Below are 27,161 nucleotides of genomic sequence, written 5' to 3'. Positions count from 1 at the left end.
TAATTGTGTTATATAAAATGTCAGTCTTCATTGAATGCAAATACTGTAGAAGTACTTTTTTCCGCGTAGTTTTAATTTACGCTATGTACGCGGTCACAAATTTTCCGCGGATATATACTTAATACAAAAGTAAGGCATATAGTGACAGTCTGAGAAAACCGTGGAATTTTCTACCTGTGGATTAAACAGGAATAGAGATTCCGCAGATTTATGACCCCGTGGAAACAAGTATGTTTACAGTACATGTATAATGAAGGCTTGACCTTAACTTCAAAACAAACAGCAGTTGCTGACAATTTTTTCATTAATCTTAAAGTGACAGATAAAGATAGGCCTACTAAATTTTCAGCAGCAGGCTAGATAATTAATCCATCGGGATTAATTGTACCTCTCTCATCATTTTCTTCTAAAGTTACAATAAGAACTTTTTCAGTATTAATGATAGAATAGGGTTTTTATCCAACTACCTGAAAAATTAATATTATTCTTGAATTTACATAAAGGAAAAAAAATTAACAATTAAAGATATGTCTTCTTTAATCTATTTCTTGTTTTTAGAATTCAATGAAATCATAACTCATTGTGTAGGGTATTTTAACAAAAAGAAAGTATGAACATTTATATTTAAATCCACATTTCAGAGTGTCCATAGCATTCCAAACTGACTTAACTTCAAAACAAACTTCATTTGCAGACAGAGGTGGTAATTCATCTCAATGTGACAGATAAAGATAATGCTTTGGATTTTCTTCAGGAGGAAAGCTAATTTATCCCAAGGGACTCATAGCAGCATTCAGTTTACAATGGGAACATCTTTAGCAGTTATCTCTCTTTGTCAATGCATTCTTATATCAAGTTAAGGAATCTACACCACCACCCCAGCTCCAAACCAGGGGACAGAGAGAAACAAACTTAGCATCAAAATATGTTTTTCTGGCTATTGAACTACAATACCAAATTTGATCTTAATTGGGCAACCATAAAAAAAGTTATTAGGAAAAAACAGAAAATTTGTGGACGGAAGAATGACAGACGGACAGACGGAGTGATTACTATAGGGCACCCGCAAATCCTTGCGAGGCCCTAATGAAGACTACACAAATAAGAAAGGCACCACAAAGAAAGAGACTCCCCCCCTTCCTCCCCCCTCGAAAAAAAAAACAGGAAGAATTACATTTTAAAACAAGATGTGTTTGTGAAACACAGATGCCCCCGTATGGCAACATAGTAAAGATTAAACTTTTTTAAAATGCAAATTTAATTAATTGGTAACAAAAGTAGGGTATTCTCACTGGAAAACAATTGTGAAATTTGAAAATAAGCCAATGTTAAAGTTTTTTCAATAAGTACAAAACTCTCCAAGGTCAAGGTCAAAAGGTCAATGTAATTGGTATCAAATGAAAGCTCTTGCAACATAGAATGCTTATGGAAAGTATGGAAGCCCTAGCCCTTACCGTTCAGAAGTTATGGCCAAGGCTAAATTTTTAAAAAGTAGGTCAAACTCCAGGGTCAAGGTCATAGGGTCAAAGTTCTTGTTATCAAATGAAAGGTCTTGTCACAAGAGTTAAATATGTAAAGTATGAAAGCAATAGCCCTATCTGTTTAAAAGTTAGGTCAATGTTTGTATTTTTTAAAGAAGGCCAGTATCAAAGGTCAAGGCAAAGGGTCAAAATTCTTGGTATCCAATAAAGGGTCTTCTCACAAGGATTACGCATATGAAGTGTGAAAGCCCTATCCCTTACTGTTCAAAAGTTATGGCCAAGGTTAAAGTTTTTTTCACAAGTAAGGAAATCTACAAGGTCAAGGTCAAAGGGTCAAGGTTGTTGGTATCCAGTGAAAGGTCTTTCAACAAACATTACATATGTGAAGTATAAATGTCCTGGTGTCTACTGTTCAAAAGTTATGGTCAACGTTCAATTTCTTAAAAAGTAGGTCAAACTCCAAGGTCAAGGTCAAAGGGTCAAAGTTATTGTTATTAAATGAAAGGTCTTGTCATAAAGATCAAATATGTAAAGTATGAAAGCACTAGCCCTAATCTTTAAAAGTAAGGGTCAAGGTTTGCTTTTTTAAAGTAGGTCAATCTCAAAGGTCAAGGTCAAAGGGTCAAAATTCTTGGTATCCAATGAAGGCTCTTCTCACAAGGATTACATATATGAAGTTTGAAAGCCCTATCCCTTACCATTCAAAAGTTATGGCCAAGGTTAAAGTTTTTTCACAAGTACGAAAATCTACAAGGCCAAGGTCAAAGGGTCAAGGCTGTTGGTATCCAGTAAAAGGTCTTTCAACAAACATTACATATGTGAAGAATAAATGTCCTGGTGTCTACTGTTCAAAAGATATGGCCAAAGTAAAATTTTAAAATTTTCATGTAAAAGTGGGTCAAACTCCAAGGTCAAGGTCAAAAGGTCAAATTTGGTGGTACCCTAAGAAAGGTCTTGTCACAAGGAATACATATGTGAAATATGAAAGTCATAGCTCCACTAAATCAAAAGTTATGGACAAGGTTAAAGTTTTTGCGGACAAACAGACAAACAGAGAGGCAGACAGACAGACACGACAAACTTCGTTTACGGGGGCATAAATATTGGAATAATATATGCATCCCTTTGAATTTATTATTTAGTAACCATGCCCCCCCCCCCCCGCCCTCTTTTGGGGGGGGGGATATAGTAAGAAGTGAAATAGGATTTACATATTTGGACAATAGAGAAATTTTCCGCTTTTCCTTTTCTTTCCTTTTCTTTTTTCCTAATTGCTTGTCAGGTTTTTTTTATGTTGGATTTTTTCTCCTCCAATTAGTCCCCACCACCACCACTTTCGATTTGCTTCCAACACCAATACATACTTTACCTCTTTCTAGTGCCCCCCTTTTTTTTAAGAGGTTAAAATTTACTTGCATATATAAATAATAATATCATACAAAATTTACAAAAAAAAAATTAAAATAAAGGTAAGTCCAGCAAAAGATAATACCCTTACAAAGTGTTTTCAAAGGCCTGATTAATATTCATGGATAGGTACACAGTAGGAAATGAATCACACGTTTCAAAGTCAAGTGTACAATTTTAGAAATATAAAATATGAGAAACTAATAGGTATGTCATATGCTTCATTCATTTCCAACCATGTACATGCATACTATGAAGGAACAACAACCCAGCATATCAATTTCACTGAGATTAGGAAATTTTATTACACATCAGTTAGAAGTAAACTATGCAGACCCAGTGTCAATATCACAGGTAGACATTTAAATCTCTTTGCACGGAAGTGTGCAGTCAGCACACACCTGGATCATTGACTATCTCAACATATGAACAGGTCGCCATGTTTTGTAGAGACAATCTTTAACAGGTAAGACAAACTCAACTTATTTTTAATTAATATATGTAAATTATTCCAATTTAATCTTTCCTGTACTTTCTTGTTGGCTTCAAACATATATGAGGGCTGTTCTGAAATTATTGAGACAATTACATTTACTCCATAAAGGACGGCGATTATTTCATGAAAATTCATCAAAATCTTGTAAAGAACAACTAAAACACCTAAGCAAATTTTCGAATTCCTACGATGATTACATAAGTTTCTGTGAAGTAATAAAAATGCATATGTCTATGGACCCGGAGCAGCCTCGCTACGTCATTTAACGTTACGTTAGCCGAAAATTGTGTCGCATGTGAAACAATCGGGAAGTGATCAATATTCTTCCTTCTTTGTTATTACATACAGGTGACTCTCGATCTCTCGAAGTTCAAGGGACTGCAAGAAAAGTTCGAGAGATCGAAGGGTTCGAGAGATAGAAACTAAATAAAATCCGGATTTTCCAGTTCCGATCATCGACTTTCTACTATTATAGATACCAGAAGTATATGTAAGTTAAGTCATTTGGCACGTTTTCAATCGCATTTAGCAGGTAGTTCACTTGATATCAACAACAATGATCATATTTTGAATAAATAAAATGAATTCCTAAATAAAGTTTTAATATTTATTTGCTCTTATTTTATGATTATGAACCCGAATAGCTGTTTGGCTTTTCCGCGGCCTGATCGGGTCCTTCACTAGCGTTCACCAGATTTTTGATTATCGGTTTTCAGTCTTTGATAGAAGAATTCCCTCTGCAATATTTCATACTCGGATTATGTAGACTCTAATAAAAGTCCATAGTCTACTTATTGAACTTATTGAAACGAACGTCTATTAATTATTTTCTAAAAAATATCGTCTCGGTTTCAAGTCAAAATAAGTTGAGAACTCGTTTATAATTTACCAATTATAACCAATTAATAATTATATTGACACACGGACGACCCACAGGTGTAGTGTCATTTATGTAAACACCCACTTAACACCTCCATGCTAGCCCCAGGCGTTCACTGTTTCCCAGGTAAGTCCAGACTGCATCAATTTTACACTTGATTGGAGTATATACACGCGCAGTCAAAACTTCGAGAGATAGAGGGTAAAATTCAATGAAATATAGGTAGCGTGACCTGGGTTTTGGTTCGAGAGATAGAGAACTTCGAGAGATAGAAGTTCGAGAGATCAGGAGTAAATTTGCAAAGTTATATATAGGGCTGGGACGATACAACTTTTTCTATATCGATACATATCACGATATTTGAGCCACGATACGATATGTATCACAATATGTTTAATTGCTTATAAAATCTTTTTTTGCATTGAAGAAACAAATTATTTCTTTGCAATTAAGAATAATTTATTCAAAATAATTGTTTATATGTTGTATAACAAAAATATTTTACTCAAATAGTGTTAATTATTATTTATTTCATATCTATATTTATATTTCACTTATTTATTTTATATATTAAACCCCAAATGTTAAATAAACAAAGAAAAATAGAAGTAAGATTTTCATGGGCGATATTTCGATATTTCTTCATATGTATCGATATGCGTATCGTCCTCACATATATCACGATATATCAATATCTCGATATATCGTCCCAGCCCTAGTTATATAGAGGGAAAAAACGGGACCGGAGGTTCACTTCGAGAGATCGAGAACTTCTCGAGATCGGAGTTCGAGCCATTGAGAGTCCCCAGTATATAACATTACAAAAATCAAACAGTCTCTTTTCTTAAACCATTATTTAAAAATGTATGCTGTTGCTACCCAAGTCAAAAATTTTCATTTATGGGAAAGGATGACTTAGAAACATGCAGTGCCAATTTATGCAACGCGGGTTAAGTACCGTAACGATATCAATACTGTACGTTATCATGGTTGTCCAGATCTTTTGATTTTACTCTAGTTAAATTAATTGTTAAACTAGAAATATGTTCATAGGACATGAATGCCCCGCAGAGGATATATTAGTAAAGCAACATGAAAATTTGTATGTGTATAAAATTTGATCAGTTTGGTTCAGGTAGGGCTTATAGTTACTTGGGAATAAAAATGTAGGTCAGATCCAGCATCCGAAGCAAGTCTGGTAGTGTCCATCCCTAGAGGCATCATCCATGCAAGTTTGGTTTAGGCAGGGCTTATAGTTACTTGGGAATGAAAATATAGGTCAGATCCAGCATCCGAAGCAAGTCTGGTAGTGTCCATCCCTAGATGCATCATCCATGCAAGTTTGGTTCAGGTAGAGCTTATAGTTACTTGGGAATGAAAATATAGGTCAGATCCAGCATCCGAAGCAAGTCTGGTAGTGTCCATCCCTAGCTGCATCATCCATGCAAGTTTGGTTCAGGAAGGGCTTATAGTTACTTGGGAATGAAAATATAGGTCAGATCCAGCATCTGAAACAAGTCTGGTAGTGTCCATCCCTAGATGCATCATCCATGCAAGTTTTGGTTCAGGTAGGGCTTATAGTTACTTGGGAATAAAAATGTAGGTCGGATCTAGCATCCAAAGCAAGTCTGGTAGTGTCCATCCCTAGAGGCATCATCCATGCAAGTTTGGTTTAGGCAGGGCCTATAGTTACTTGGGAATAAAAATATAGGTCAGATCCAGCATCTGAAGCAAGTCTGGTAGTGTCCATCCCTAGATGCATCATCCATGTAAGTTTGGTTCAGGTAGGGCCTATAGTTACTTTGGAATGAAAATATAGGTCAGTTCCAGCATCCGAAGCAAGTCTGGTAGTGCCCATCCCTAGCTGCATCATCCATGCAAGTTTGGTTCAGGAAGGGCTTATAGTTACTTTGGAATGAAAATAGAGGTCAGATCCAGCATCCGAAGCAAGTCTGGTACTGTCCATCCCTAGATACATCATCCATGCAAGTTTGGTTCAAGTAGGGCTTTTAGTTCCTTAGTAATGGACCTGCTCCAAAAACTTTAACCTGGTCACTCGTCTGGAAAATGTAGGTCAGATCCAGCATCTGAAGCAAGTCTGGTAGTGTTCATCCCTATATGCATCATTCGCAAAAGTTTGGTTTGGGTAGGGCTTATAGTTCCTTGGAAATGGACATGCTCCAAAATTTTAACCTGATCACTCATCTGAAAAATGTAAGTCAGATCCAGCATCCGAAGCAATTCTGGTAGTGTCCATCTTAAGATGCATCATCCATGCAAGTTTGGTCTAAGTAGGGCTTATAGTTCCTTGGGAATGGACCTGCTCCAAAACCTTTAACCTGGTCACTCATCTGGAAAATGTAGGTCAGATCCAGCATCCGAAGCAAGTCTGGTAGTGTTCATCCCTAGATGCATCATCCGTGCAAGTTTGTATCAACATGTGAAGTTTGATAACACCATCTTGAATGGTATGTTTAAAACTGAGCAAAACACTAATTTAAGAAAAGTGAGTTCAATGTCAAAAGAAAGGTCAAGGTCAAAAAATGTTGATGCAGTTGCATAGCTCTCATCAATATCTATCAGCATATGAATTTTGATGAAAATGTCTTGGATAGTTTCTTTGAGACTTAGCTTTGAACAGAGCTAAACACAAAGTGTGACGGAAGGACGGAAAGACGGAAGAACGGAAGATGGGCATGACAAACACTATATGCCCCGGCCATATTCATGGCGGGGCATAAAAATGTATTCCACTGAAATAACAAACCCTAACACATCATTTTTTTTCTCGTTGTTATTGTTTTAGCAAGTCATTCAGTCTTGAAAAGAGTTCTACATTGCTCTACACAAAATTTTAGGCATGCTGCCTGCTCCGCCCTTGACGTCAAAATCCATTTTTTTGTTGTTAGCAGATTTCTCTACCGGGCTTAATTTTTTATGATCTCCGTATTTCTGATAAAAATTCTATCAAAGTTGCACAACATGAATTTGAACCAAAGCTGAAAAAATTATAGACTTAAACTGAATTATTTTCGCTCTCATTATGGATCCGCGAGAGTTAGAATTTGGGCTTACATATTTTCAATATTTGATTCCGCGATTGCTCCGGGTACCCCTACTATTGACATTTATATACCATTGTAGGGAAAATATTTAATATTTGTAAAATATTTCTTGCTCTCATTAATTTTTAGTGTACGACAAACGTGTATGCCAATTTTCACTGAAAGACGTTTATGATAAACAAGTCGCATAAACTTTTCAATCGCCAACTTCCCTTACCTATGCAGCGATATACCTCCATCACCTGCATACGGGTTTTATGATTCTTAGTTGATTTGATACGCTAGAGCATACGGCATTAGAAAGCAAAATATACACAATGTCTCAATAATTTTCGAACAACCCTCGTACAGTGTATATTTTTTTTTTAAAATGCAGAATAATGAAGATGTTTATTTTCATTGTTGGCACAGGTTCAAAAAACTTCTTAATTAGTGAGTTATGGCAACATCATTGGATCCTCATGACAGGGCACAAGATGTAAAACGCTGTCAACTTTGCCCTGAGAAAGACATAAAGTCTGCTGCAGAAACTGTGTGTAAAACATGTCAAGTTGATCTCTGTAAGGACTGCGTAGGTCATCATATGATTTCCAATCCCACCATTAGACATGACGTTGTTACTTTTGAGTACAGAAAATCTGAAGTCATCCCACCACAATGCAGTGTCCATGGTGAAAAACAATGTGAAATGTTCTGTGAACAATGTGGATCCCCGATATGTCAGAAATGTCTAGCCTCTGGAGCACATGAAAATCACATTGTGCCCCCAATTTCTGAAATTTATAGGTCTAAGCAGGAGCTCATCAGAAAAGACATGAATGAACTTGAAACTAGTATTGCACCTATCTATGAAACAACACTCTCAGAAATGAAAGAAGCATTCATAAGCACTGAACAGAAACATGAAGAAAGGCAAAGAACCCTGGATGAAATTGGTAAAACATGGCACAATTTAGTAGACAAAGTTATTAAAAAATATAAGGGTGATGCAACAAAAAAGGAAAGAGAGGATGTTGATGAAATTAAGACCCTGGAAGCAGATTTCCAAAAATGCTTCTTATCAATTCAATCAGCAATGGATGAGAAGAAATCTATCCTTGCCTCGAATGATCCATCTAAACTTATCAATTACACTTCAGAAAATGAAAAGTTCAGAACTATTCATTCCAGATTTGAACTAACAGTGCAAGACTTCAGTCCCAAAAAACTTACAGAGAAAATATTGTGTATGATAATTGGTGACATTCCAAAAACAGTGAAATCTTGCATTCATGGACAGGTCTTACAAGCTCCCAAATCCAATTCCAGTTCAGAAGAAGCTGTAAAGAAGTTTCTTGATTTGCCACTTACAGTGGGAGATATACAAACAGATGAAGAAATTTGTGAGGTAGCTTGTATTCCTCACACAGATCACTTCTGGGTCAGTGACCTCAATGGAATCATAAAACAGATGAACAAAGAGGGGGAGGTGCTGAGGAAGATCACCACAAAGAATACATTGTCAGGCCCAAATGCTTTGACAGTCACCAGACAGGGACATCTAGTGTATATTGAAAGTGAAACAGGAAATATTAATATAATGGAGGGTGATAAGATAAAAAGAGTGCTCAAAGTAGAGGACTGGAGACCAGCTACTATCTGCAGCACCTCTACTGATGACCTCTTGGTACTTATGACATCCATATATATCGATCGATTTACATCGGTCTCTAGAAGAGTTGTCCGTTATTCTGGTTCTACAATCACACAAGAAATAAAAAGAAGTGACTTATCAGAGATAGAATATTTTTCATTTTTATCATCTGTGCCCCACATTGATGAAAACAAGAACCTTGACATTGTATTGAGTGAGCGTTTTTCAGTTTTAGTGTTGAACAATGAAGGACATATCAAGTTCAAATACAGTGGAATGAAATACAAAAACTTTAGTCCATTTGGTATTGCTACAGACAGCATGTGTCATATCCTGATTGCTGACGGGGCTAATAACATTATACACATCATTGACCAGAATGGAACATTCCTTCTGTTCATAGACAACTGTAAATTAACCGAACCATGTGATCTCAGTATAGACAGCAATGATATATTGCATGTAGCTGAGTCCCATAGAGTGAAACAAATTAAGTATATGGAATAAATTAAAGATCAATGTGTTCATGCAAATAAACTGAAATAATTTAATTATGAACCTCAAAGTCCAAAAGCGTTGGATGAGAAACACCGGTGATGGAAATTAACATTGGTAAATCCCAGTAAATAGTTCCGGTACAATTTTTCTCTAGGAGATTTTGGGAAATGCAAATTGAAACAAAGTCAAAATTGTTTAATTCTTAAACTCATTCCATCTCATACAAAACTCAGACATAAAATAAACATTAAACCAGAAGATGAATAGTACACAGATCTTTCTCTAAGGTCTTTATATCTAGGTATTATACCGAATGCAAAGAGTACAATTGTTTTGTTTTTTTTTTATTTTTAATCAAATGTCTCGAATTTCTTAATGTCTTAAATTCCATGTTTCTAATAATCAATACTTTGTCATTCACATGATGACGTCAGTTAGGAATTGCATCTGTGGTATCTGTTTTTAGAAATGTCCAATTTATTAGGTTTATAAAGACTATTTTAGATTCATTTGACATTACTTTTTAAAAGTGACTGAATAAATTCTTTGAAAGGGAGAGTTTTGCATTCAAGTGTAAATTAAATTTCATTTAGATTTACAAGTTCGTTTTTTTGCTGATCTTTTTTTACAAAAAATATTTCTGCAAATGCAGTAAATGCACAAAATAGCTAAAATTCTAGACAGCAAAATTTTCTGATTAATATACAGATTTACAAATTTTTATTATCAGAATGATGCCATCTTTTCATTTATAATTATTTAACAAGTACTGAAAATGTTTTCTTGACATTTTTTGCCCCCTACCGCTGAAACCGGAGGGGACTATAGTTTTCTCTGCATCTGTCTGTCTGTCTGTCCGTCTGTCTAGCTATCCCCGTCTGTCTGTCAGTCGTCCTACTTGGTTTTCTGCACTTTTTTTCTAAGCGCTAGCAGATATTGAGCTGAATTTTGGTTTGTGAGTGTATCTTGATGAGTTACAGATCAGTTTGAATGTCGTTCCGCTTCATTGATTTTTGACAAAATTAAGGCATTTTTAATTTTTTATAATGGTTAAATTAAGATTGGGTTCGTGCTGTGCTAACTTCCCATTGTCAGCATGGTAAATATAAAGCGAGAAAAGACGTCAAAAAAGGAATAGGCATTCACAACCTTCAAATCAATCAGTTTTACCTTGGACATAACTTTTGCATAGAATGAAATGACATGCTAAAGAACAAGATGCCCATGGGCCACATCGCTCACCTGAGCACTAAGTGTAGGAATTGTAAAATTGAAATCCAAAAGTAGTCCCATGACCAATCATGGATTTGCTATTTTTTAGAAAATGATTTTTAAAGAATTTTCCTATATATTTCATGGTAAAACTTTGGTCGGCCATTTTGGCCCCGCCCTACCCCTGGGGGTCATGATTTGAACAAATTTGAATCTACACTACCTGAACATGCTTCCATATAAATATGATGAATTATGGCTTTGTCATTATTGAGAAGAAGATGTTTAAAGAATTTTCCTATATATTTCTATGTAAAACTTTGGTCGGCCATTTTGGCCCCGCCCTACCCCTGGGGGTCATGATTTGAACAAACTTGAATCTACACAACCTGAACATGCTTCCATATAAATATGATGAATTATGGCTTTGTCATTTTTGAGAAGAAGATTTTTAAAGAATTTTCCTACATATTTCTATGTAAAAGTTTGGTCGGAAATTTTGGCCCCTCCCTACCCACGGGGGTCATGATTTGAACAAACTTGAATCTACACTACCTGAGGATGTTTCCCCATAAGTTTCATCTCTTCTGGCACAGTGGTTGTTGAGAAGAAGATTTTTAAAATATGCCACCAAATTTTCATTAATTCCCAATTATCTCCCCTTGAATGAGGGTGTGGCCCTTCATTTGACCAAACTTAAATCCCCTTCACCCAAGGATACTTTGTGGCAAGTTTGGTTGAAATTGGCCCAGCGGTTCTTGAGAAGAAGTCGAAAATGTGAAAAGTTTACAGACAGACAGATGGACAGCTTTCAGCTCAGGTGAGCTAAAAAGGGGAACCTGGTAGGAGACATGTATAGATGGTTTTCCTTTGAGAAATTTTGCCTAGGAGATGTTCCCCTTAGCCGCCACCTTGAGGGCAAAGCAGTGAATTTTTCTCTCTTTGAGAAACCAATTTTAAACATGCATGCCAGAAATATATGGGGGGAAATATTTACAGTCTTAAATTTATGAATTAATAATGGCTTTAAAAAAACGTATTTCCGATAGTAAAATAGAGTAGCTTTACCTCAGTAATCAGTATAACAAATTGAACTTGGTTGAATAATGATGGAATCTGGGAGAGTTGCCCTACAACATGGCAGCCATGGGGTATAACTCTTGCTTAAATGAGCTCAATGGAAGTCTATTGCTTATGCAATGCTCTCAGAATGCTTGTTAAATAAGGTGTGAATTTGTTGATTTACTAATTTATCCTTTTTTTAATGCATGATATGTTTTGTCATGGTATCATACAAAGACTAATATACAGGACTGGTATTTAATACTTATATTCACACAATTACAGTCAAACCTTGCTATCTCAAACAACACTATGAGAAAATACTTTGAAATATCCAAGGGCCAGGGTTTGAGACATCCAATGTAAAACACTTGGAAATATGTGAATAAGCCCAAAATTTTGTTTGTAGGAGCGTGAAGAGGGGGGGGGGATAAATATTACAATACCTTACCTCTTTCAGTGGAGTGATGAATGCCATGAGTGATTCTTTACTGATGACTTGAGCCAGTATTTTGTACGAGTCGTAACTTTTTATGGACCTGGCCTCAAACAGTTTACTTGTAACACCCGCCACCTCCTTCTCCTCAGCCACTTGTCCAAATAAATCTTCATGGAAAACCTGACGAAAACAGAAAAACATACAGCCTAATTAGAATTAAGAAATTTCAAGATTTGTTTATCCTATTAATTGGTCTAGCTTTCGGGAGTGCATATTACCTTAATAGCAGAATTTTTAGCAAGGATCCAATTTTGACATTATTAGCAAGGGTTCCTATATCACTAAAATTGAATTTTTCTAACTGTTTATTCCAATAGATGGTAATAACTTTCTCTCTTGACACTATTTAATTGCTAAAAAATAACTTCTCCCTAAAAATATACCAGTACCAATTTTTTGGCATAAATTGCTAAATTTGGGTCTACTAAAAATGTTAACTTATACAGTATAACCCTGTAATGTGTTTTTTTGCCAATTAAATTGTGTTTTCCTCCATCCATATTTTCCTGAGGAAATCAATTACACATAAGGTAAACAAGAGATGTTTGTAAAACACTTATGCCCCCCTCCCCCCAAATTGGATTTTTCCTAAGTCCAAAAGTGCATAACTCTGTCTAAAATGGTGCAATCGTACCCAAAACAAAACTTGACTTAGATAATCAGCTGAAAAATCTGTATACTAAATTTTATTTCATTATGTGCAACCTCTGCAAAGAAAATGAACGGAAACAGCAAATAATTGGAATTTTTCTAAGTCAAAGGGGCATAACTCTGACAAAAAGGTTGTGATAGAACCCAAAACAGAACTTGTCCTAGATATTCAGCTGAAACATCCGTATACTAAATTTCATTTGAATATGTGCAACCTCTGCAAAGAAAATGAATGGAAACGGCAAATAAGTGGAATTTTTATAAGTCCAAGGGGCATAACTCTATCAAAAAAGGTGCGATCAAACCCAAAACAGAACTCGACCTAGATATTCAGCTGAAACATCTGTATACTAAATTTCATTTCAATATGTGCAACCTCTGCAAAGAAAATGAACGGAAACTGCAAATAAATGGAATTTTTCTAAGTCCAAGGGGCATAACTCTGTCAAAAATGGTGTGATCGTACCCAAAACAGAACTTGACCTAGATATTTACCTGATAAACCTGTATACCAAATTTCATTTCAGTATATGCAGCGGTTGTAAAGAAAATGAACGGAAACTAAATGGACCGACAGACCGACCGACCGACAGACCGACGGACAGCAGCAAAGCAATATGCCCTCCCTTCTTCGAGGGGGGCATAAAAATATTTTCTTGATCTCAAGAATGTTTGAAATTGACTCACATCCTGGAGACTCTTCCTGCAGACATCCAGCTCTCCTGGTTTAAGTACAGGCAACAGATTCTTAAGGAGCACATTGACTGTGTAGCACAACACATGGACCTGTCAAACATAAACAAATATACAAAACAATTTCAAATTTATAATGAGTGTGCATTATAAGAACTAATTATTTTTAGTAGTTAACTGCAACATGTTTGTGAAAAACTCAATATAGTTTGGAAAAAATTATGAAATTTTATTCAAACAAAACAAGCCAATGATGTTTAAACTAAACTAATATTTAAGTAGGTCTGTTACCTGATATCCTTTTCTCAATGTCCCTCTAAGTTCTGACAAAATGTATGGGAAAAACCTTGGTCCTAGGGAAGTGGTAATCTTCACCAGTGTGTCCCTGGCAGTGTTTCTGATGTCAACAGCTCTAGACCTCATAAAATTACAAACCTTCAACAGGATTCTAAAATAAGAACAAAATATTAAAACACATTTTATAGATATTATCAAATCATGTTATTTTTCATATACTCTAAAAGACATATTGATAGTTCAGTTAATAAAGATGAATATAGAACAAGAGGCCCACGTGCCTTATAGGTCACCTGAGCATTATGCAACAACTTCCCAGTTACAGTGTATTGAATTTGATTCATGTTTTAAGCCAGATGCTATATGGCATTCACAATTTTGAAAGAGGCATCATTGATCATCATAACTACATTTAGCAGTTGCTTAGCTTGGTTACTGAATACCAATACGCAGGGTAGGGGAACAAAAATGCCCTCCAACTAATCAGTAATATTCAGCAATAATCAGTAGTGCCCCTAACAATGTGACATAAACCCCTGACATTAGGTCCACACATTGCACAAATTTTTAAAAGGCACCCTTAAAATTGCCTATCAAAAAATAAATAAATGTTTTATAAATACAAAGGAGCATATTTCAAACAATTAATTCATTTTCAGTATATAAGTAGAGCCCCCCTCCCCCTGACCCTGGGGCCTTGAAATTCAAAATTCTGCAAGATTAGGGCCCTTGCTCATCATAACTATATAGGTAGTTCATCTGCTTCATACCCAGAGACAGAGAAAAAAAATTTTCAAAGATTTAATGTATTTTCACTATATAATTAATAGAGCCCCACCCTAACACCAGAACCCCAGACCCTGGGGCCATAAAATTCATAATTTTAGAAGAGGCATTCTTGCTCATCATAACTATGCACATAGTTTAGTTTATTTAATATCTAGGAGCAGAAAAGAAGATTTTCAAAGATTTAATGTATTTTCACTATATAATCAATAGAGCCCCACCCCCCAACACCAGAACCATTGACCCTGGGGCCATAAAATTCACAATTTTGGTAGAGGCACTCTTGCTCATAATAATTATGTACTTAGTTGGTTTATTTAATACCTAGGAGCAGAGAAGAAGATTTTCAAAGAAATCATGTACTGTAAACCAACTTTTATTCGCGTGCGAGAAATTTTCGCGAAGTTCGCGAGAGCCTCGCCATCGCGAATATTTCTCGCCGCGAACCGGCCCTGAATGTATAAGTGTCTATTAACAACAGATTCAAAAAGGCTTGATCGCGAAAATTAATCGTCGCGAACTAGTTTATCCCTGGTAAATCGCGAAATAAAGTCATCGCGAATAAAAGTTGGTTTACAGTATTTTCACTATATATAATCAATAGAGCCCCACCCTAACACCAGAACCCCTGACCCTGGGGCCATAAAATTCACAATTTTGGTACAGGCACTCTTGCTCATCATACTATATACTTAGTTGGTTTATTTAATACTCAGAAGCAGAGAAGATTTTCAAAGAAATAATGCATTTTCACTATATTATCTATATAGCCCCACCCTAGCACTAGAACCCCTGACCCCAGGGCCATGAATTTCACAATTTTGGTAGAGGACTCAATGCTGATTACAATCATGCAAATAGTTTGACTACTTGATGTCCAGGTGTAAAGAAGATTTTTAAAGATTGCATTAATTTTAGTGGTTTTGGCCCCAGGGGGGCAGGGATAATGAAATTCACAATTTTTGTTCCCCTTCACCCATAGATGCTTTGTGCCAAATTTGGTTGAAATTGGTTCAGTGGTTGCAGAGAAGAAGCTGAAAATGTTCCAATGTTAACACACGACGCATGATGGACGACGCACGACGGACGACTTGAGTTTACTCAGGTGACCTAAAAACTTGCATATTATCTGGATGCTGTGTATTCTAAAGTATTGTCAATTACAATGTAACAAGAGATGTTTGTAAAACACTTATGCCCCCCTTCCCCCAAATTAGAATTTTTCCAAGTCCAAAGGGCATAACTCTGTCAAAAATGGCGCGATCATACCCAAATCAAAACTTGACCTTGACATTCATCTGATATATCTTTATACCAAATTTCATTTCAGTATGTACAACGGTTGCAAGGAAAATGAATGGAAACAGCAAATAATTGAAATTTTTGTAAGTCCAAGGGGCATAACTCTGTCAAAAATGGTGCGAGCATACCCAAAACTGATGTTGACCTAGATATTCATGTGATATATCTGTATACCAAATTTCATTTCAGTATGTGCAATGGTTGCGAAGAAAATGAATGGAAACTAAGTGGACCGACAGACAGACCGACCAACCAACCGACAGACAGCAGCAAAGCAATATGCCCTCCCTTCTTCAAAGAGGGGCAAAAATATCAAGTCCCCTAATAAATTCTAATGTCTAGTATTGTCTTATCTATAATTAAGCCAATCTTTGATGATTCAAAGGTGTTCGGATTGGACAATTTTTACTGTATGTATAATTTGTGAATTTGGTCAGAATAAACACTTGCCCTGGAAGGTTGCGCTCCAGTGATTTATGAGGTAGATTCTGTAGTAACTTTATCATGGCTAGAGCTATAGGTACTCTCAGTACTTCACTGTCCTCAGCTATATTATTCCTAGCCAGCTTGTGTTCATCTTCACTCTTCTCCTGCAAAAATATAGCATTAAAAATCTTATTATTTTACAAATTTAGATCACTGTATATCAGCGACCTGTTTATCTGTCATTAAGAGTCGTGTTACCTTCTAGATCATAATCATCACTTAAGGCCATAATAAATAAATTGCTAGATTCTCATCCAATTTTTTTTACAAATCAAGGCGGGCGGGCGGCTTTCATTTTATATTTTTTCATTTTTTTCAATTTTGCAGATTTTTTATTGACCTGGTCAATCGGTGTAATTTTATCTACAATACCCGAATAAAAGTTAAGTGAAGGTTCAATTATCTCTTACTTCACATCATCACCGATCTTTTTCAACCAATGACCCTTGTTTAAAATATATGTATACGCATGTATTACAGCAATATACCATCTTTTCAGCTCAAAATCATGTCGACTTTCGCAGGATTTAAAACGAAAGTAGAATGGTAGATGAATACCGATCCCGATCAGTATTAAGACGAAGAAAAACAGAAATAAATAAATTGAGGCGGGGGTATAAAATCGGGGCAAGCAGGGATGAGAATCTAAGAATATTTTTATTATGGCCTAAGAAAAGAGTTTACTCAGAAATCCAAATGCTTTACTTATCTGGACACTTATTTTGTTAATGAGACATAAATTAACTGCAAATTCATAAAAAATGAATTGGATATCCTACATGACAATTGAAGTAATACCTTCTTTGTCAAACACCTCTGTAGGCTAGGGATAACAGACTTCATTATAGTACAATGGATTCTGGTGGCCTGACCAACTGAACATATCACCATGGAATCAAACTGTTTGGTTTGAGAGCCTGGGGTCGTTTCCATGGTTTCGTCAGTTTCCTCTGGAATTGTGGGTATTGCCTCTACAGTTTCCTCTGTGTTTTCCGCTTCTCGTTCTTCTTCATTTTCAAATGGATTTGGCTCCTCTACAATAGAGGTTTGATTCAATGTATGGGATCAACTGTGGCTTTATATACAATAAATACAAATTTTTTACTAGCATACAGAATAATCTTTGTAAAATATATTGCAGACTAAGAATGTTCATATACAGGTACTTCTACTTTTTATAAAATTTTTAGAATTATTAGTAGCTTTTTGTAGGTTTGGATTGGTTCCTTTAACAAGAACCTTTTACCTGTTATTTCTCCTTTTGCTTTCTTCTTTGCAACAGAATCTGGTAAATTGTTAACAGAATGTTGAGAATTCCTGAGGTCAAAGTGGAATGCATCCAGAATATTAACAATCACCCTACAATAAACAAACAAGACACATGTATTATATGCAAATTTTATTTATGAAAGAATTCTCTGTTAAAGTGTTTTTATAAATATTCCTTTCAAACTAATAATTTGGTAACCGTAATATTATATGTACTGAAAATATTCTGTATACCTGACTAAAAGTTTTTTCTTCTCAAACTTCTTCGACAATAAAGATAGAAAGTATTTCAGCTGATTTATGTAGATGTGCCAAGGCAGTTGTTTACAAAGAACTCCCATGGCATCTATGGCACTTTCTTGCACACCCTGGGCTTTTGTAAAAGTCTCGTCAAGCAGGAAGGAAGAGGTTAGAGGAAGTAAATAAGAAACCAGGATCTCCTTACGAACTGGTCGACACTGTAATGTCCTGTTCATCTTCTTCAATGCTCTTGATCGTCTGTGTGTCTGTAATGATGAAAATGAAAAGTTTAATGATTATGGCCTGGAAACACATTCTTTTTAAATTATCAAATAAAAACCTCAGCAATAATATATATCCTATATTGGTTAAGTACATGTGTATTTAAAAAATAACATTTTCTTTTTCGCTTGGTAATTTGTAGTGTTAATTCAAAACTACACCATCTTTCAAACATTACTTTTTGAAACCATATCTACCATAAAACATTGTCATAACAAAAACAAACTATGAATTCATGTTTACAATGAACATAAAAAATTCAACCAGTACTTGAAATAGTGATGAATTACTATAATTGTATAAAACAAATTAAAGCATTTTCTGAAATTTATATGTAATTGTGTTTCACTGCAAGTTTACCTGAATATGCCGTATGTTTTCAAAGAAATCAGCCTCCACGTCTTTGTCCTTGAGAATCACAAGGTCAGAGAACATGTCATGTGATGGGAACATTTCCACCAATACAGACAGAACAGCAATGAACTCATGTCGCACATGCTACAAAGAATTTTCAAGGAACTTCAAAAAACATAAACTCTCAAACCTATCAAAATATATCTGTCATAAAATTTTGACATATTTTTTAAGTGCATGATACTTGAAGAATTTTTTCAAACTATGCATACATTATCATATTTATTAAACGATGTGAAATATATATGTGTCTTATTAATAAATTTTGCCAAAATTATAAAACCTCTTAAAGTTTGAAATTCTAGCATCATCTTTTTACCTCTTTTTTGTTCCTAAAGCCTGCTTTGACTTCATGAATAAGTCCATTAGAAATCAGATCTCGGAAAACATCCTGGTCATAGGTCACATGACTGAACTGTTTCACCATGGTAACCAGTGTGTGGGTGGCATTATCCCTCAGTGACATGTCATCTATCTGTTTCAGAATTGAAATCAATAATCATAAAAAATAAAATAAGAATATTTTCAATATACATGTTTAAAATTACATCATAATTCTTCAGAATTTTCCATACTGAATAAAAATAGGAAAAATTGCAAATTTTCTTAAACCCAAAAGACTGTTGTATTTTTACATGGCTGTATATCAAGAAAAATAACTTTATGTACATTGTATGTTATTGTGTTAACTATTGAATAGTCTCAAAGAAGGGATTACACATACATTTTTGATGCAATAGCAACAAGAATGAAGAACAGGCAGCAGGAAATCCACATTTAATTCATCCTCCATCCCTTTGATGGCCTCGTTAACTTTCTTGTGAGCATTCAGTCTCTTCATATAATCTGGCTCCTCCGTGTGTTTAGGGTCCCATGCATTCAACTGTACAATGGCATAAAGATAATGTATAAATTTGAATTTTAAAAGTTAGCTTACTAATACACAATGCCATTATGAAAGTAATTATGAAAGACTACCCACCTCTGATAACAGTTGTGCTATCTCTTTCAATTCTTCATTACTCTCAGCAATAACCTAAATGAACCAAAAACCAACAATTAAAACAAATTCATGCATGCCACCTCCAAAGCACATCTACATGCATGAATTTTTTTTTAAAATGTGGAAGTAATGAGAGAAATCTTTTTTATGTAAATGTGTTTGAATTATACCTGAATTAGTTGGCAAAGAAGAATTCTTGACTGTCGGTTCTGGATATATCCAAAGAGCTGGCAAAATGATCTGGAATATGAAACAAGACCAGCATTCAAATCTTATTTTGCAATTGATTAATTTGCTTCAAAAATAGTTAAAATTTGAACTTTAAATGTGTGATAGCAGATAAAAAAAACTCGCCTGTAGAACTTTTTCTTGTCCTTGACCTTGTCTACCAGGTTCCTGATACTGGTCAGAATGTTGACCTCTGTGTCAGGAAGTCTACTGAGCCCCTCCCCCAGAAAAGGGAGGAGGAGCTCTATCAGTGCCAGGCATTCTGATTGGTCAGTCACAAATTCACTGATTCTGGAATTCAATAAAAAGCTATATTATATAAGATTATTTACGTGATTTTCATTGGCTGAAAGGACATCATGTGATTTTCCTCCTTTTGTGATAACGACGCGAAAGCGCGTCGGCAGAAAATGATAACGCACGACACAGCGTTCGGTTGCATTGAAGTTACGTAAAACATGACGTCATAGTATGAGAACCATGTTTTTAACCATTGTGACGCAATGACAGCCAAGTCTGTTTAGTTAGGACTGTGTTAGTGCATTCACTTTGAGTGATTATATAATATAACTATTATGGACTTCAGGCTCGGTCGCTATCACTTTCTATGTCTTCGGTCAATATCAATTGCCATGAGTCCTTATAACCACATATCGACCTACACTGAAGTCCATAATTGTATATTAACATATTTGACATGTCAATGCACAATAAAACCTACTTAAAATTGTTTGACCAGTGTCTAGGTCATTGTATTGTCCACTTAGAATTTCTAGCTAATAATTGTTTACAAGCTGAAAAAATCCATCAAATTTATATAAAAATACCACAATTACTTATTAACTGATATTGTACCAAATATATAGACAGGAAGTTACCTTGACAAAATAGACAGCTCTTTTCCTGCAGTCTGTGACCTTTTACCGTGACCTTTGATACTTTTTATAGCTTTCTGTAGGTATGTTAAAATATCTGACACGTGTGGTTTCAAAAGCTCTGCTCCAAACTGCCCTACTTCTGATACTGCAAAAATATAGAAAATTATCAAACTATTGGCTCAAAAAAATAAATAAATCACATTTATTTATACTGTATCTCTATTTGAAATCTCAAATTCTTTGAAATACTTGTTAATAATCATAAGTTCTCAAATTGATAATGCTGCTAAAAGAAAAAGAAGTAAGAATTGTAACATTTTCTGACATGCAGGTTAATAAAGATCATGTCAGCTAAAAGTGTTCTTCAAGGCTGTATAGAATAACAATTTATAATTCACATTTATGAGGTTTACCATTTATTTGGACCATTTTGTTGACTTTGACTGGTGTTGCCATGGTGATGGTTTCCATTTCCTCCTCCTCTTCACCTAACAACAGGTTGTTAAGCATCTCAATGATGAAGTCTGTCACAGATTTGTTTACTTCCTTGGCATTCAGAAGCTTTAGAACAGCACTTATAGGGGTCAATTCAGGGTCAGTATCGTGACACTTGGCCAACAAGGTCAAATACCTAAAACATTCAAGTCCAAAACTGAAGTTTTGTTCAATATCACTTATACATTCAAATGGATTGAAATTTGGCAAGGATTAGGGTAGGTGTTAGATCCTAATAATCGATAGATAAGTGCAATTTACTAATATTTCAACTGAATTGCTAAAACATAGTAACAAAAATTTAACAAATGAAGTAAACATTGCATGAAGTGCTTTTAAAGTTTAAAAAAAATCACTTCTCACAGTATGCTTAAACAGCTTAATGGCTGCTAAAAAGCCAATCACTATTCAAGAGACAATAAATACCTTCTGTTTGCTGTGCACATATGCAGTAGTTTAAGAAGGGGTGTTGGGTGGTAGATTCCTTCATTCTGAAGTTTTGGTAGCTAGAAATGCAAAGATAACATAATTATAGTACATCTAAATATTAATGCTTTTTGACAAAATATTTAGAATAGATTGCAGAAAAAAAATCCCAAAATCATTTAAATTATGTAAAATTATTTTTCATGGGACAAAATCAATATATTTCTTCAAAACTCCCCTTAGATAATGCATTGGAAAGGTTCTATGAAATAAAGTGTCACATACATAATAAAGGGTAGTTTAGTTTTATCTTCTGACAATTACCTGTGGCCAGACAGCAACATGAAACATGGCATCTATCTCTTTTGGTGAAAACTTATAGCTGTCAAAGACATCATAGAACTACAATGAAAAAAAAATTCAACAATACTTTAACATCCCTTTTTAGAGAACACATTGTATATAAAATCTCAATCAAAGGAGTGGAGTACACATGTGCATTTCAAACACTGGCACATAAATCTGTAAACAAGACCAAAAACAGCTTAAAAGAGCACATTTCTACACTACTTACCTGCATGATCTGGGTGATACATAACTGCCTGATGTTTTTGAGAGGTTTGAGGGCCCCCGGGGATACCTCCTCCCTCCTCTCCAGACAGGCCACACAGGTAGAGGTTAACCCCAGGAGGACACAGTGTAGGGAGGGGAGGTAACCCTCAATCAGGTGACCCAACTTCTTCACAATCATATCCACTGTATTTAATGCCCTGAGGGGATAGAAAAGGATAGTATTTATTGGTAATTCAAAATACGTTGTAACCGTTTGTAAAATCTTCATCAACTTTGAATGAAGTTATTACATAATTTTACAATGTACGTGAATCATCCCAAATCTAGAATTTTACTTTTTGTGAGGGTTTGATGCTTTCTTTTTTGAGAATTACTGACTTGCTATACAAATCTATATTTGAAGTATCTGTAAGACACTTTGCTACAAAAACAGATTTACATAACTAGTCAAGAAGATAACAGTGTTAGGTAATTTACCCATTCATTTTCCTAAGAGGGATCACTTTGGATAGATCAATTTCTTTTTCTGTTTGACACACCATAACCAGAGCATCATCTATAAATAAAACCAATAACTACCTGTAAATATTTGAAAGGTCTAATACAATAACCTTGCATACCAAGCTATTAAATCTTGAAATATCAACATTTAAGGGTAAACTATGTCCTTCATACTAACCAGATACAAAGTGTTTGAAGCTCTCAAACACCATTTCCATGAACTTGATGATTTCCTCCCCACTACAGCCGTTAAGGAATCGGAACACTATGGACCTCCTGAACTGACTGTGGGACTTCCCGGCCGAGTCCTTACCTGTCTTACTGTGCATCTTACCGTAAAGTATCCTGTAAATTATACACACAACATAGCTTTACGATGTTTGAAAAATGCTTTTAGATTGACAACTACTGTGAAAGTACCTTTTTTCCATGTGTATTTATCTACGCTATGTACAAGACAACAAATTTGTCCCAGCGTACTTAAATTACATAAAAGGCTCTTGGATGAAATGTAGAAAATCTGCATACCCGGTAATTTAATATCAGTGGTTTGAACAGAAATTGTGATTCCATGAAATTATGACCACATGGATTCATGGAAAAATGTATGTTTACAGTATTTAAATACTCTGATAGCCATATAAAATACCTATGTATTTTCATGGAACTAAGTGGCTGATAAAGAATAATTTCTTTCAGAATTTGACTTTAGGGCTGACAGACCTCATTAAGATAGGCAGCACCTGGTCCCTGTGTTCTGGACTCACTATACTGTTCTCATGATCAATACTGAACAGGACAATCTCTGTCTTAAACTTGGCATCATTCAGCAGGTTCTCAAAATTCTCCCTGTAAATAAAGAATAATCATAACTCTACATCCTGTAACTCAAAGCAAAATTAATACAGAGACATTAGATACTCTATTTGATCAAACAGATCTTGCCTGGACTTACTTGTATGGCACTAAATATTTATGTTTGTACGTCATGATGCAGCTAAAGGCCACCTTCTGTACTTTACCATTTTTGTGAAATAATAGCTGTAAACAAAGTAATCGATTGTTTTATTCATATCACTTTCAATATTTAAAGACACAAAAATACAGTGCATACTGATTTCTATGGAGTACCTGTTCATACAGATGTCTGACTTCGGTTTCTCTGTATAAGGATTTGGGGCTGGAGAATTTACTGAACAGTTCCAAATGTACAATAAGGGCACTGGAAAAGGATATTTTTTAAATACAATATACAAAAAAAAATTCATCCAAATTCTTCTAACAAAGTTAACAAGAATGTATTCATTTTTAAAGTGTAGAGCAATGATTAAAGAATAATACACATATATCAGAATACAAGAGATATAATCAATATATATTATATTCAATAGCAGATATGTTGATATACCTAGTAGCTGCCCTTCTCTTGATCCTTGAACCCTTTGTGTTGCCCCCTTTATCTTTGGTTTTGCTTTTCTTTTGTTCCTCAACAATTTCATCATCCATTAAGTCTTCTTCCCTATGTGGTGCAAAAATTATACAACAAGAGATGTTTGTAAAACACTTATGCTCCCCTCCCCCCAAATTGGTATTTTTCCAAGTCCAAAAGGGCATAGCTCTGTCAAAAATGGTGTGATTGTACATGTACCCAAAACAGAACTTGACCAAGATAGTCATCTGATAAATCTGTTTACCAAATTTCATTTTAGTATGTACAACCTCTGCAAAGAAAATGTAGAAACTGCAAATAATTGGAATTTTTTCTAAGTCCAAGGGGCATCACTCTGTCAAAAATGGTGCAATGGTACCAAAAACAGAATTTAATCTAGATATTCATCTGATAAATCTGTATACTAAATTTCATGTCAGTATGTGCAACGGTTGTGAAGAAAATGAACAAAAACTTCAAATAATTGGTATTTTTCTAAGTCGAAGGGGCAAAACTCTGTCAAAAATGGTGCAATCATACTCATAACAAAACTTGACCTAGATATTCAATATGTATATCTGTATACCAAATTTCATTTCAGTATGTACAATGGTTGTGAAGAAAATGAACAGAAACTGCAAATAATTGGAATTTTTCGAAGTCCAAGGGGCATAACTCTGTAAAAAATGATGCGATAGTACCAATAACATAAATTGACCTAGATATTCATATGATATATCTGTATACCAAATTTCATTTCAGTATGTGCAATGGTTGCAAAGAAAATGAACAGAAACTAAGTGGACCGACAGACCGACGGACAGACAGACAGCAGCAAAGCAATATGCCCTCCCTTCTTCGAAGGGGGGCATAACAAATAATGGACAGCATACTTTTTTAAAATATTGAGACAGATCCAAGTACCTGATATGATTTGCTGCCAACATAAGAGATTAAGTACAGAACATATCATATTTTCTTTAAAAAACATCTTTGATATCTACAAAAATTTACAATACAGTTTACAAATTATACAACATCTCCATAGGGATAAATGGATGTTTCTAAGACTCAGGGATCAGGGAATTTCCTCGATACAATGATTTAATCCAATAATTATTTTGGTATATCGGTATTTATTCTTTTCTCCCCATTAGGGGAGAAATTCCTTTTAAATGTCCCCCTCTATTTCAATTCGTAGGGACAACCTTGAAGTTATTTTTAAACCTGATTCTAATTGATCAGTACTTACGTTTCTGACTTTCTCTCTTTCCTCCCTTTCTTTCTATCTTTACTCTTCCTCTGGGCCCTGGTTTCCATATGGTCCTCTTCTTCTTCCTCATCCTCAACATCCTCCTCCTCCTCTTCAGATAACACTTGAGTCTCTTGCCTCTTTAAGTTCTGAGTAGGAGCCGCTGACAAGTCCACATTGTAGTACTCCATACTGTTAAAATATTCATCCAAATCATAGAAAATGTACAATCAAGAAAAGTGATAGATGTAAAAAATCAATTAATGTGTGTAAGATAAACTTTTATCAATGGTATAGGTATCATTTAGGTAGTCAATCTTTTCAAATGATGAAAGGAAGTTTACCTTCAAGAAATACAATATAACATGGTTATAGGAATTACATTTATAGCGAATTCATGCTTACTGCAAGTGATTTTCAATCCCATTTGTTTTAAAATGTGTTATATTCTTAATGGCTAAAACAAATGACACTTCTAATGAATCAAAGTTGGTCATTTCTGTCGCTTTGTTATAAGTGTTACTGTATACATGTATGGTACATGAATCATGTACTACCTACAGATATATTATCCTTTAAATTCAAATTCTATGCTTGGTGCAGTTAGAATTATTTCAGTTTGATGTTCTGTAATAAACTGTACCTCATAAATTTCAACAACAAAGTAACAACATCCCTATTTTTCTTTTCACACAAGTCAGGAAACAGATGCATAGACTTCCACAGGTAGAATCTAAAGTTGGCATAGTCTGGTTTTTCTAGACTTTCATGTGATCTACAGCTCTTCACAAAAAGTTGTCTCATGTTATCATCATCTTCCTCCATTGGATCCTGTTCTGTGCTAGCTGTTGAATCTGTCTGGTGTAAAGATTCCTCTAGAAAAAGAGAATGAAAATGAAAATTTGGTATGTTGAAGTGAGAAATCTTTGTAACTTTTGTATTTTATGCTATATTTTCATTAAGTAATTTTTTTTTTAAAGAGAGCTTTATAATTTTTTTTATTGACAATTATAAAGCGTTAAATGACATTTTACAGAATTCAAGTAAACTTTACAGTTCCTACCACACTTTTGAGCTGCATCTTCTAGAACCAGCCTGTATAAATCCCAGAACACAGCTTTATCGAGGCCTGCAGCATGACTGGCGATGAGTTTTGTAACGGGATCCCACAGCAACTTAAAGCCAATGTGCAGAGAACCAATCAAGTACCTCAAAGGTACCTATTTTTTTCTGTCTGACCAAGCATTCTAGATCTAAGGCCATATAAAATTGAAATCTTGGTTCTCAGGCCCGCGCGCATCCGTTTTGAGGTAGCCGCATTGCCGATTTTATTGTATTTTTGATAAAATAAAAAGTTGGTATTGCGAAGACCAATCCGGGAAAAAAATTTCCGACCTCATTTGTTTCGTAGTTTAGTATTCAAATATCACTTCCGGTAGCCATTTACAATGAGATTTTGGCTGCTTCATTTGAAAATACATTCAAGGACATTACCTACGATGTTTACACGCTGTTAAGCAATGGATAAAGCAGAAATTTTGACCAGAAATGGAAAGTATATCTGTGATTAAAAAAAATTATCTTTATGTTAAAGAAAAATCGAAAATTAAAATAAAAAAAAATACCTCCCTCATCTACTTTATTGCCAATAAAATGAAAAACTAGAACTGTCCAAACGGGACAAAATACCCCCCGCTGGGTTTTTCAGAGGTACGTTTTTCCA

At 34.9% G+C, this 27,161-nt stretch overlaps 2 protein-coding genes across 2 annotated transcripts; one reads left to right on the top strand and one right to left on the bottom strand.

Annotated features, from left to right (window-relative positions):
• Window positions 1-3,248: 3,248 nt before the first annotated feature.
• On the top strand, window positions 3,249-9,769 carry LOC134270965 (uncharacterized). The gene is made up of 2 exons (XM_062753230.1): window positions 3,249-3,354; window positions 7,741-9,769. The coding sequence occupies exon 2, from the start codon at window positions 7,769-7,771 to the stop codon at window positions 9,467-9,469; it is 1,701 nt and encodes a 566-aa protein (XP_062609214.1). The 5' UTR covers window positions 3,249-3,354; window positions 7,741-7,768; the 3' UTR covers window positions 9,470-9,769.
• Window positions 9,770-9,890: 121 nt separating this feature from the next.
• LOC134270966 (small subunit processome component 20 homolog) lies at window positions 9,891-26,658 on the bottom strand (the record flags this gene model as incomplete). The annotated part of the gene is made up of 28 exons (XM_062753231.1): window positions 9,891-9,916; window positions 12,176-12,353; window positions 13,572-13,670; window positions 13,869-14,025; window positions 16,413-16,552; window positions 17,247-17,482; window positions 17,695-17,807; window positions 17,952-18,223; window positions 18,600-18,737; window positions 18,973-19,128; window positions 19,378-19,536; window positions 19,636-19,689; window positions 19,827-19,896; window positions 20,011-20,175; window positions 20,763-20,907; window positions 21,176-21,393; window positions 21,684-21,763; window positions 22,008-22,085; window positions 22,258-22,453; window positions 22,734-22,812; window positions 22,936-23,102; window positions 23,481-23,606; window positions 23,713-23,798; window positions 23,889-23,979; window positions 24,166-24,276; window positions 25,439-25,630; window positions 26,082-26,313; window positions 26,502-26,658. Coding segments are annotated over 28 exons (3,921 nt in total), but the record flags the coding sequence as incomplete, so codon positions are not given.
• Between the last annotated feature and the right edge of the window lie 503 nt (window positions 26,659-27,161).

This window comes from Saccostrea cucullata, unplaced genomic scaffold, assembly GCF_032062105.1.
Source record: "Saccostrea cucullata isolate Sc308-1 unplaced genomic scaffold, CSIRO_AGI_Scuc_v1 ctg8760, whole genome shotgun sequence".
Classification (NCBI taxonomy): Eukaryota; Metazoa; Mollusca; class Bivalvia; order Ostreida; family Ostreidae; genus Saccostrea; species Saccostrea cuccullata.
This window is presented reverse-complemented; position numbering and strand designations above follow the sequence as displayed.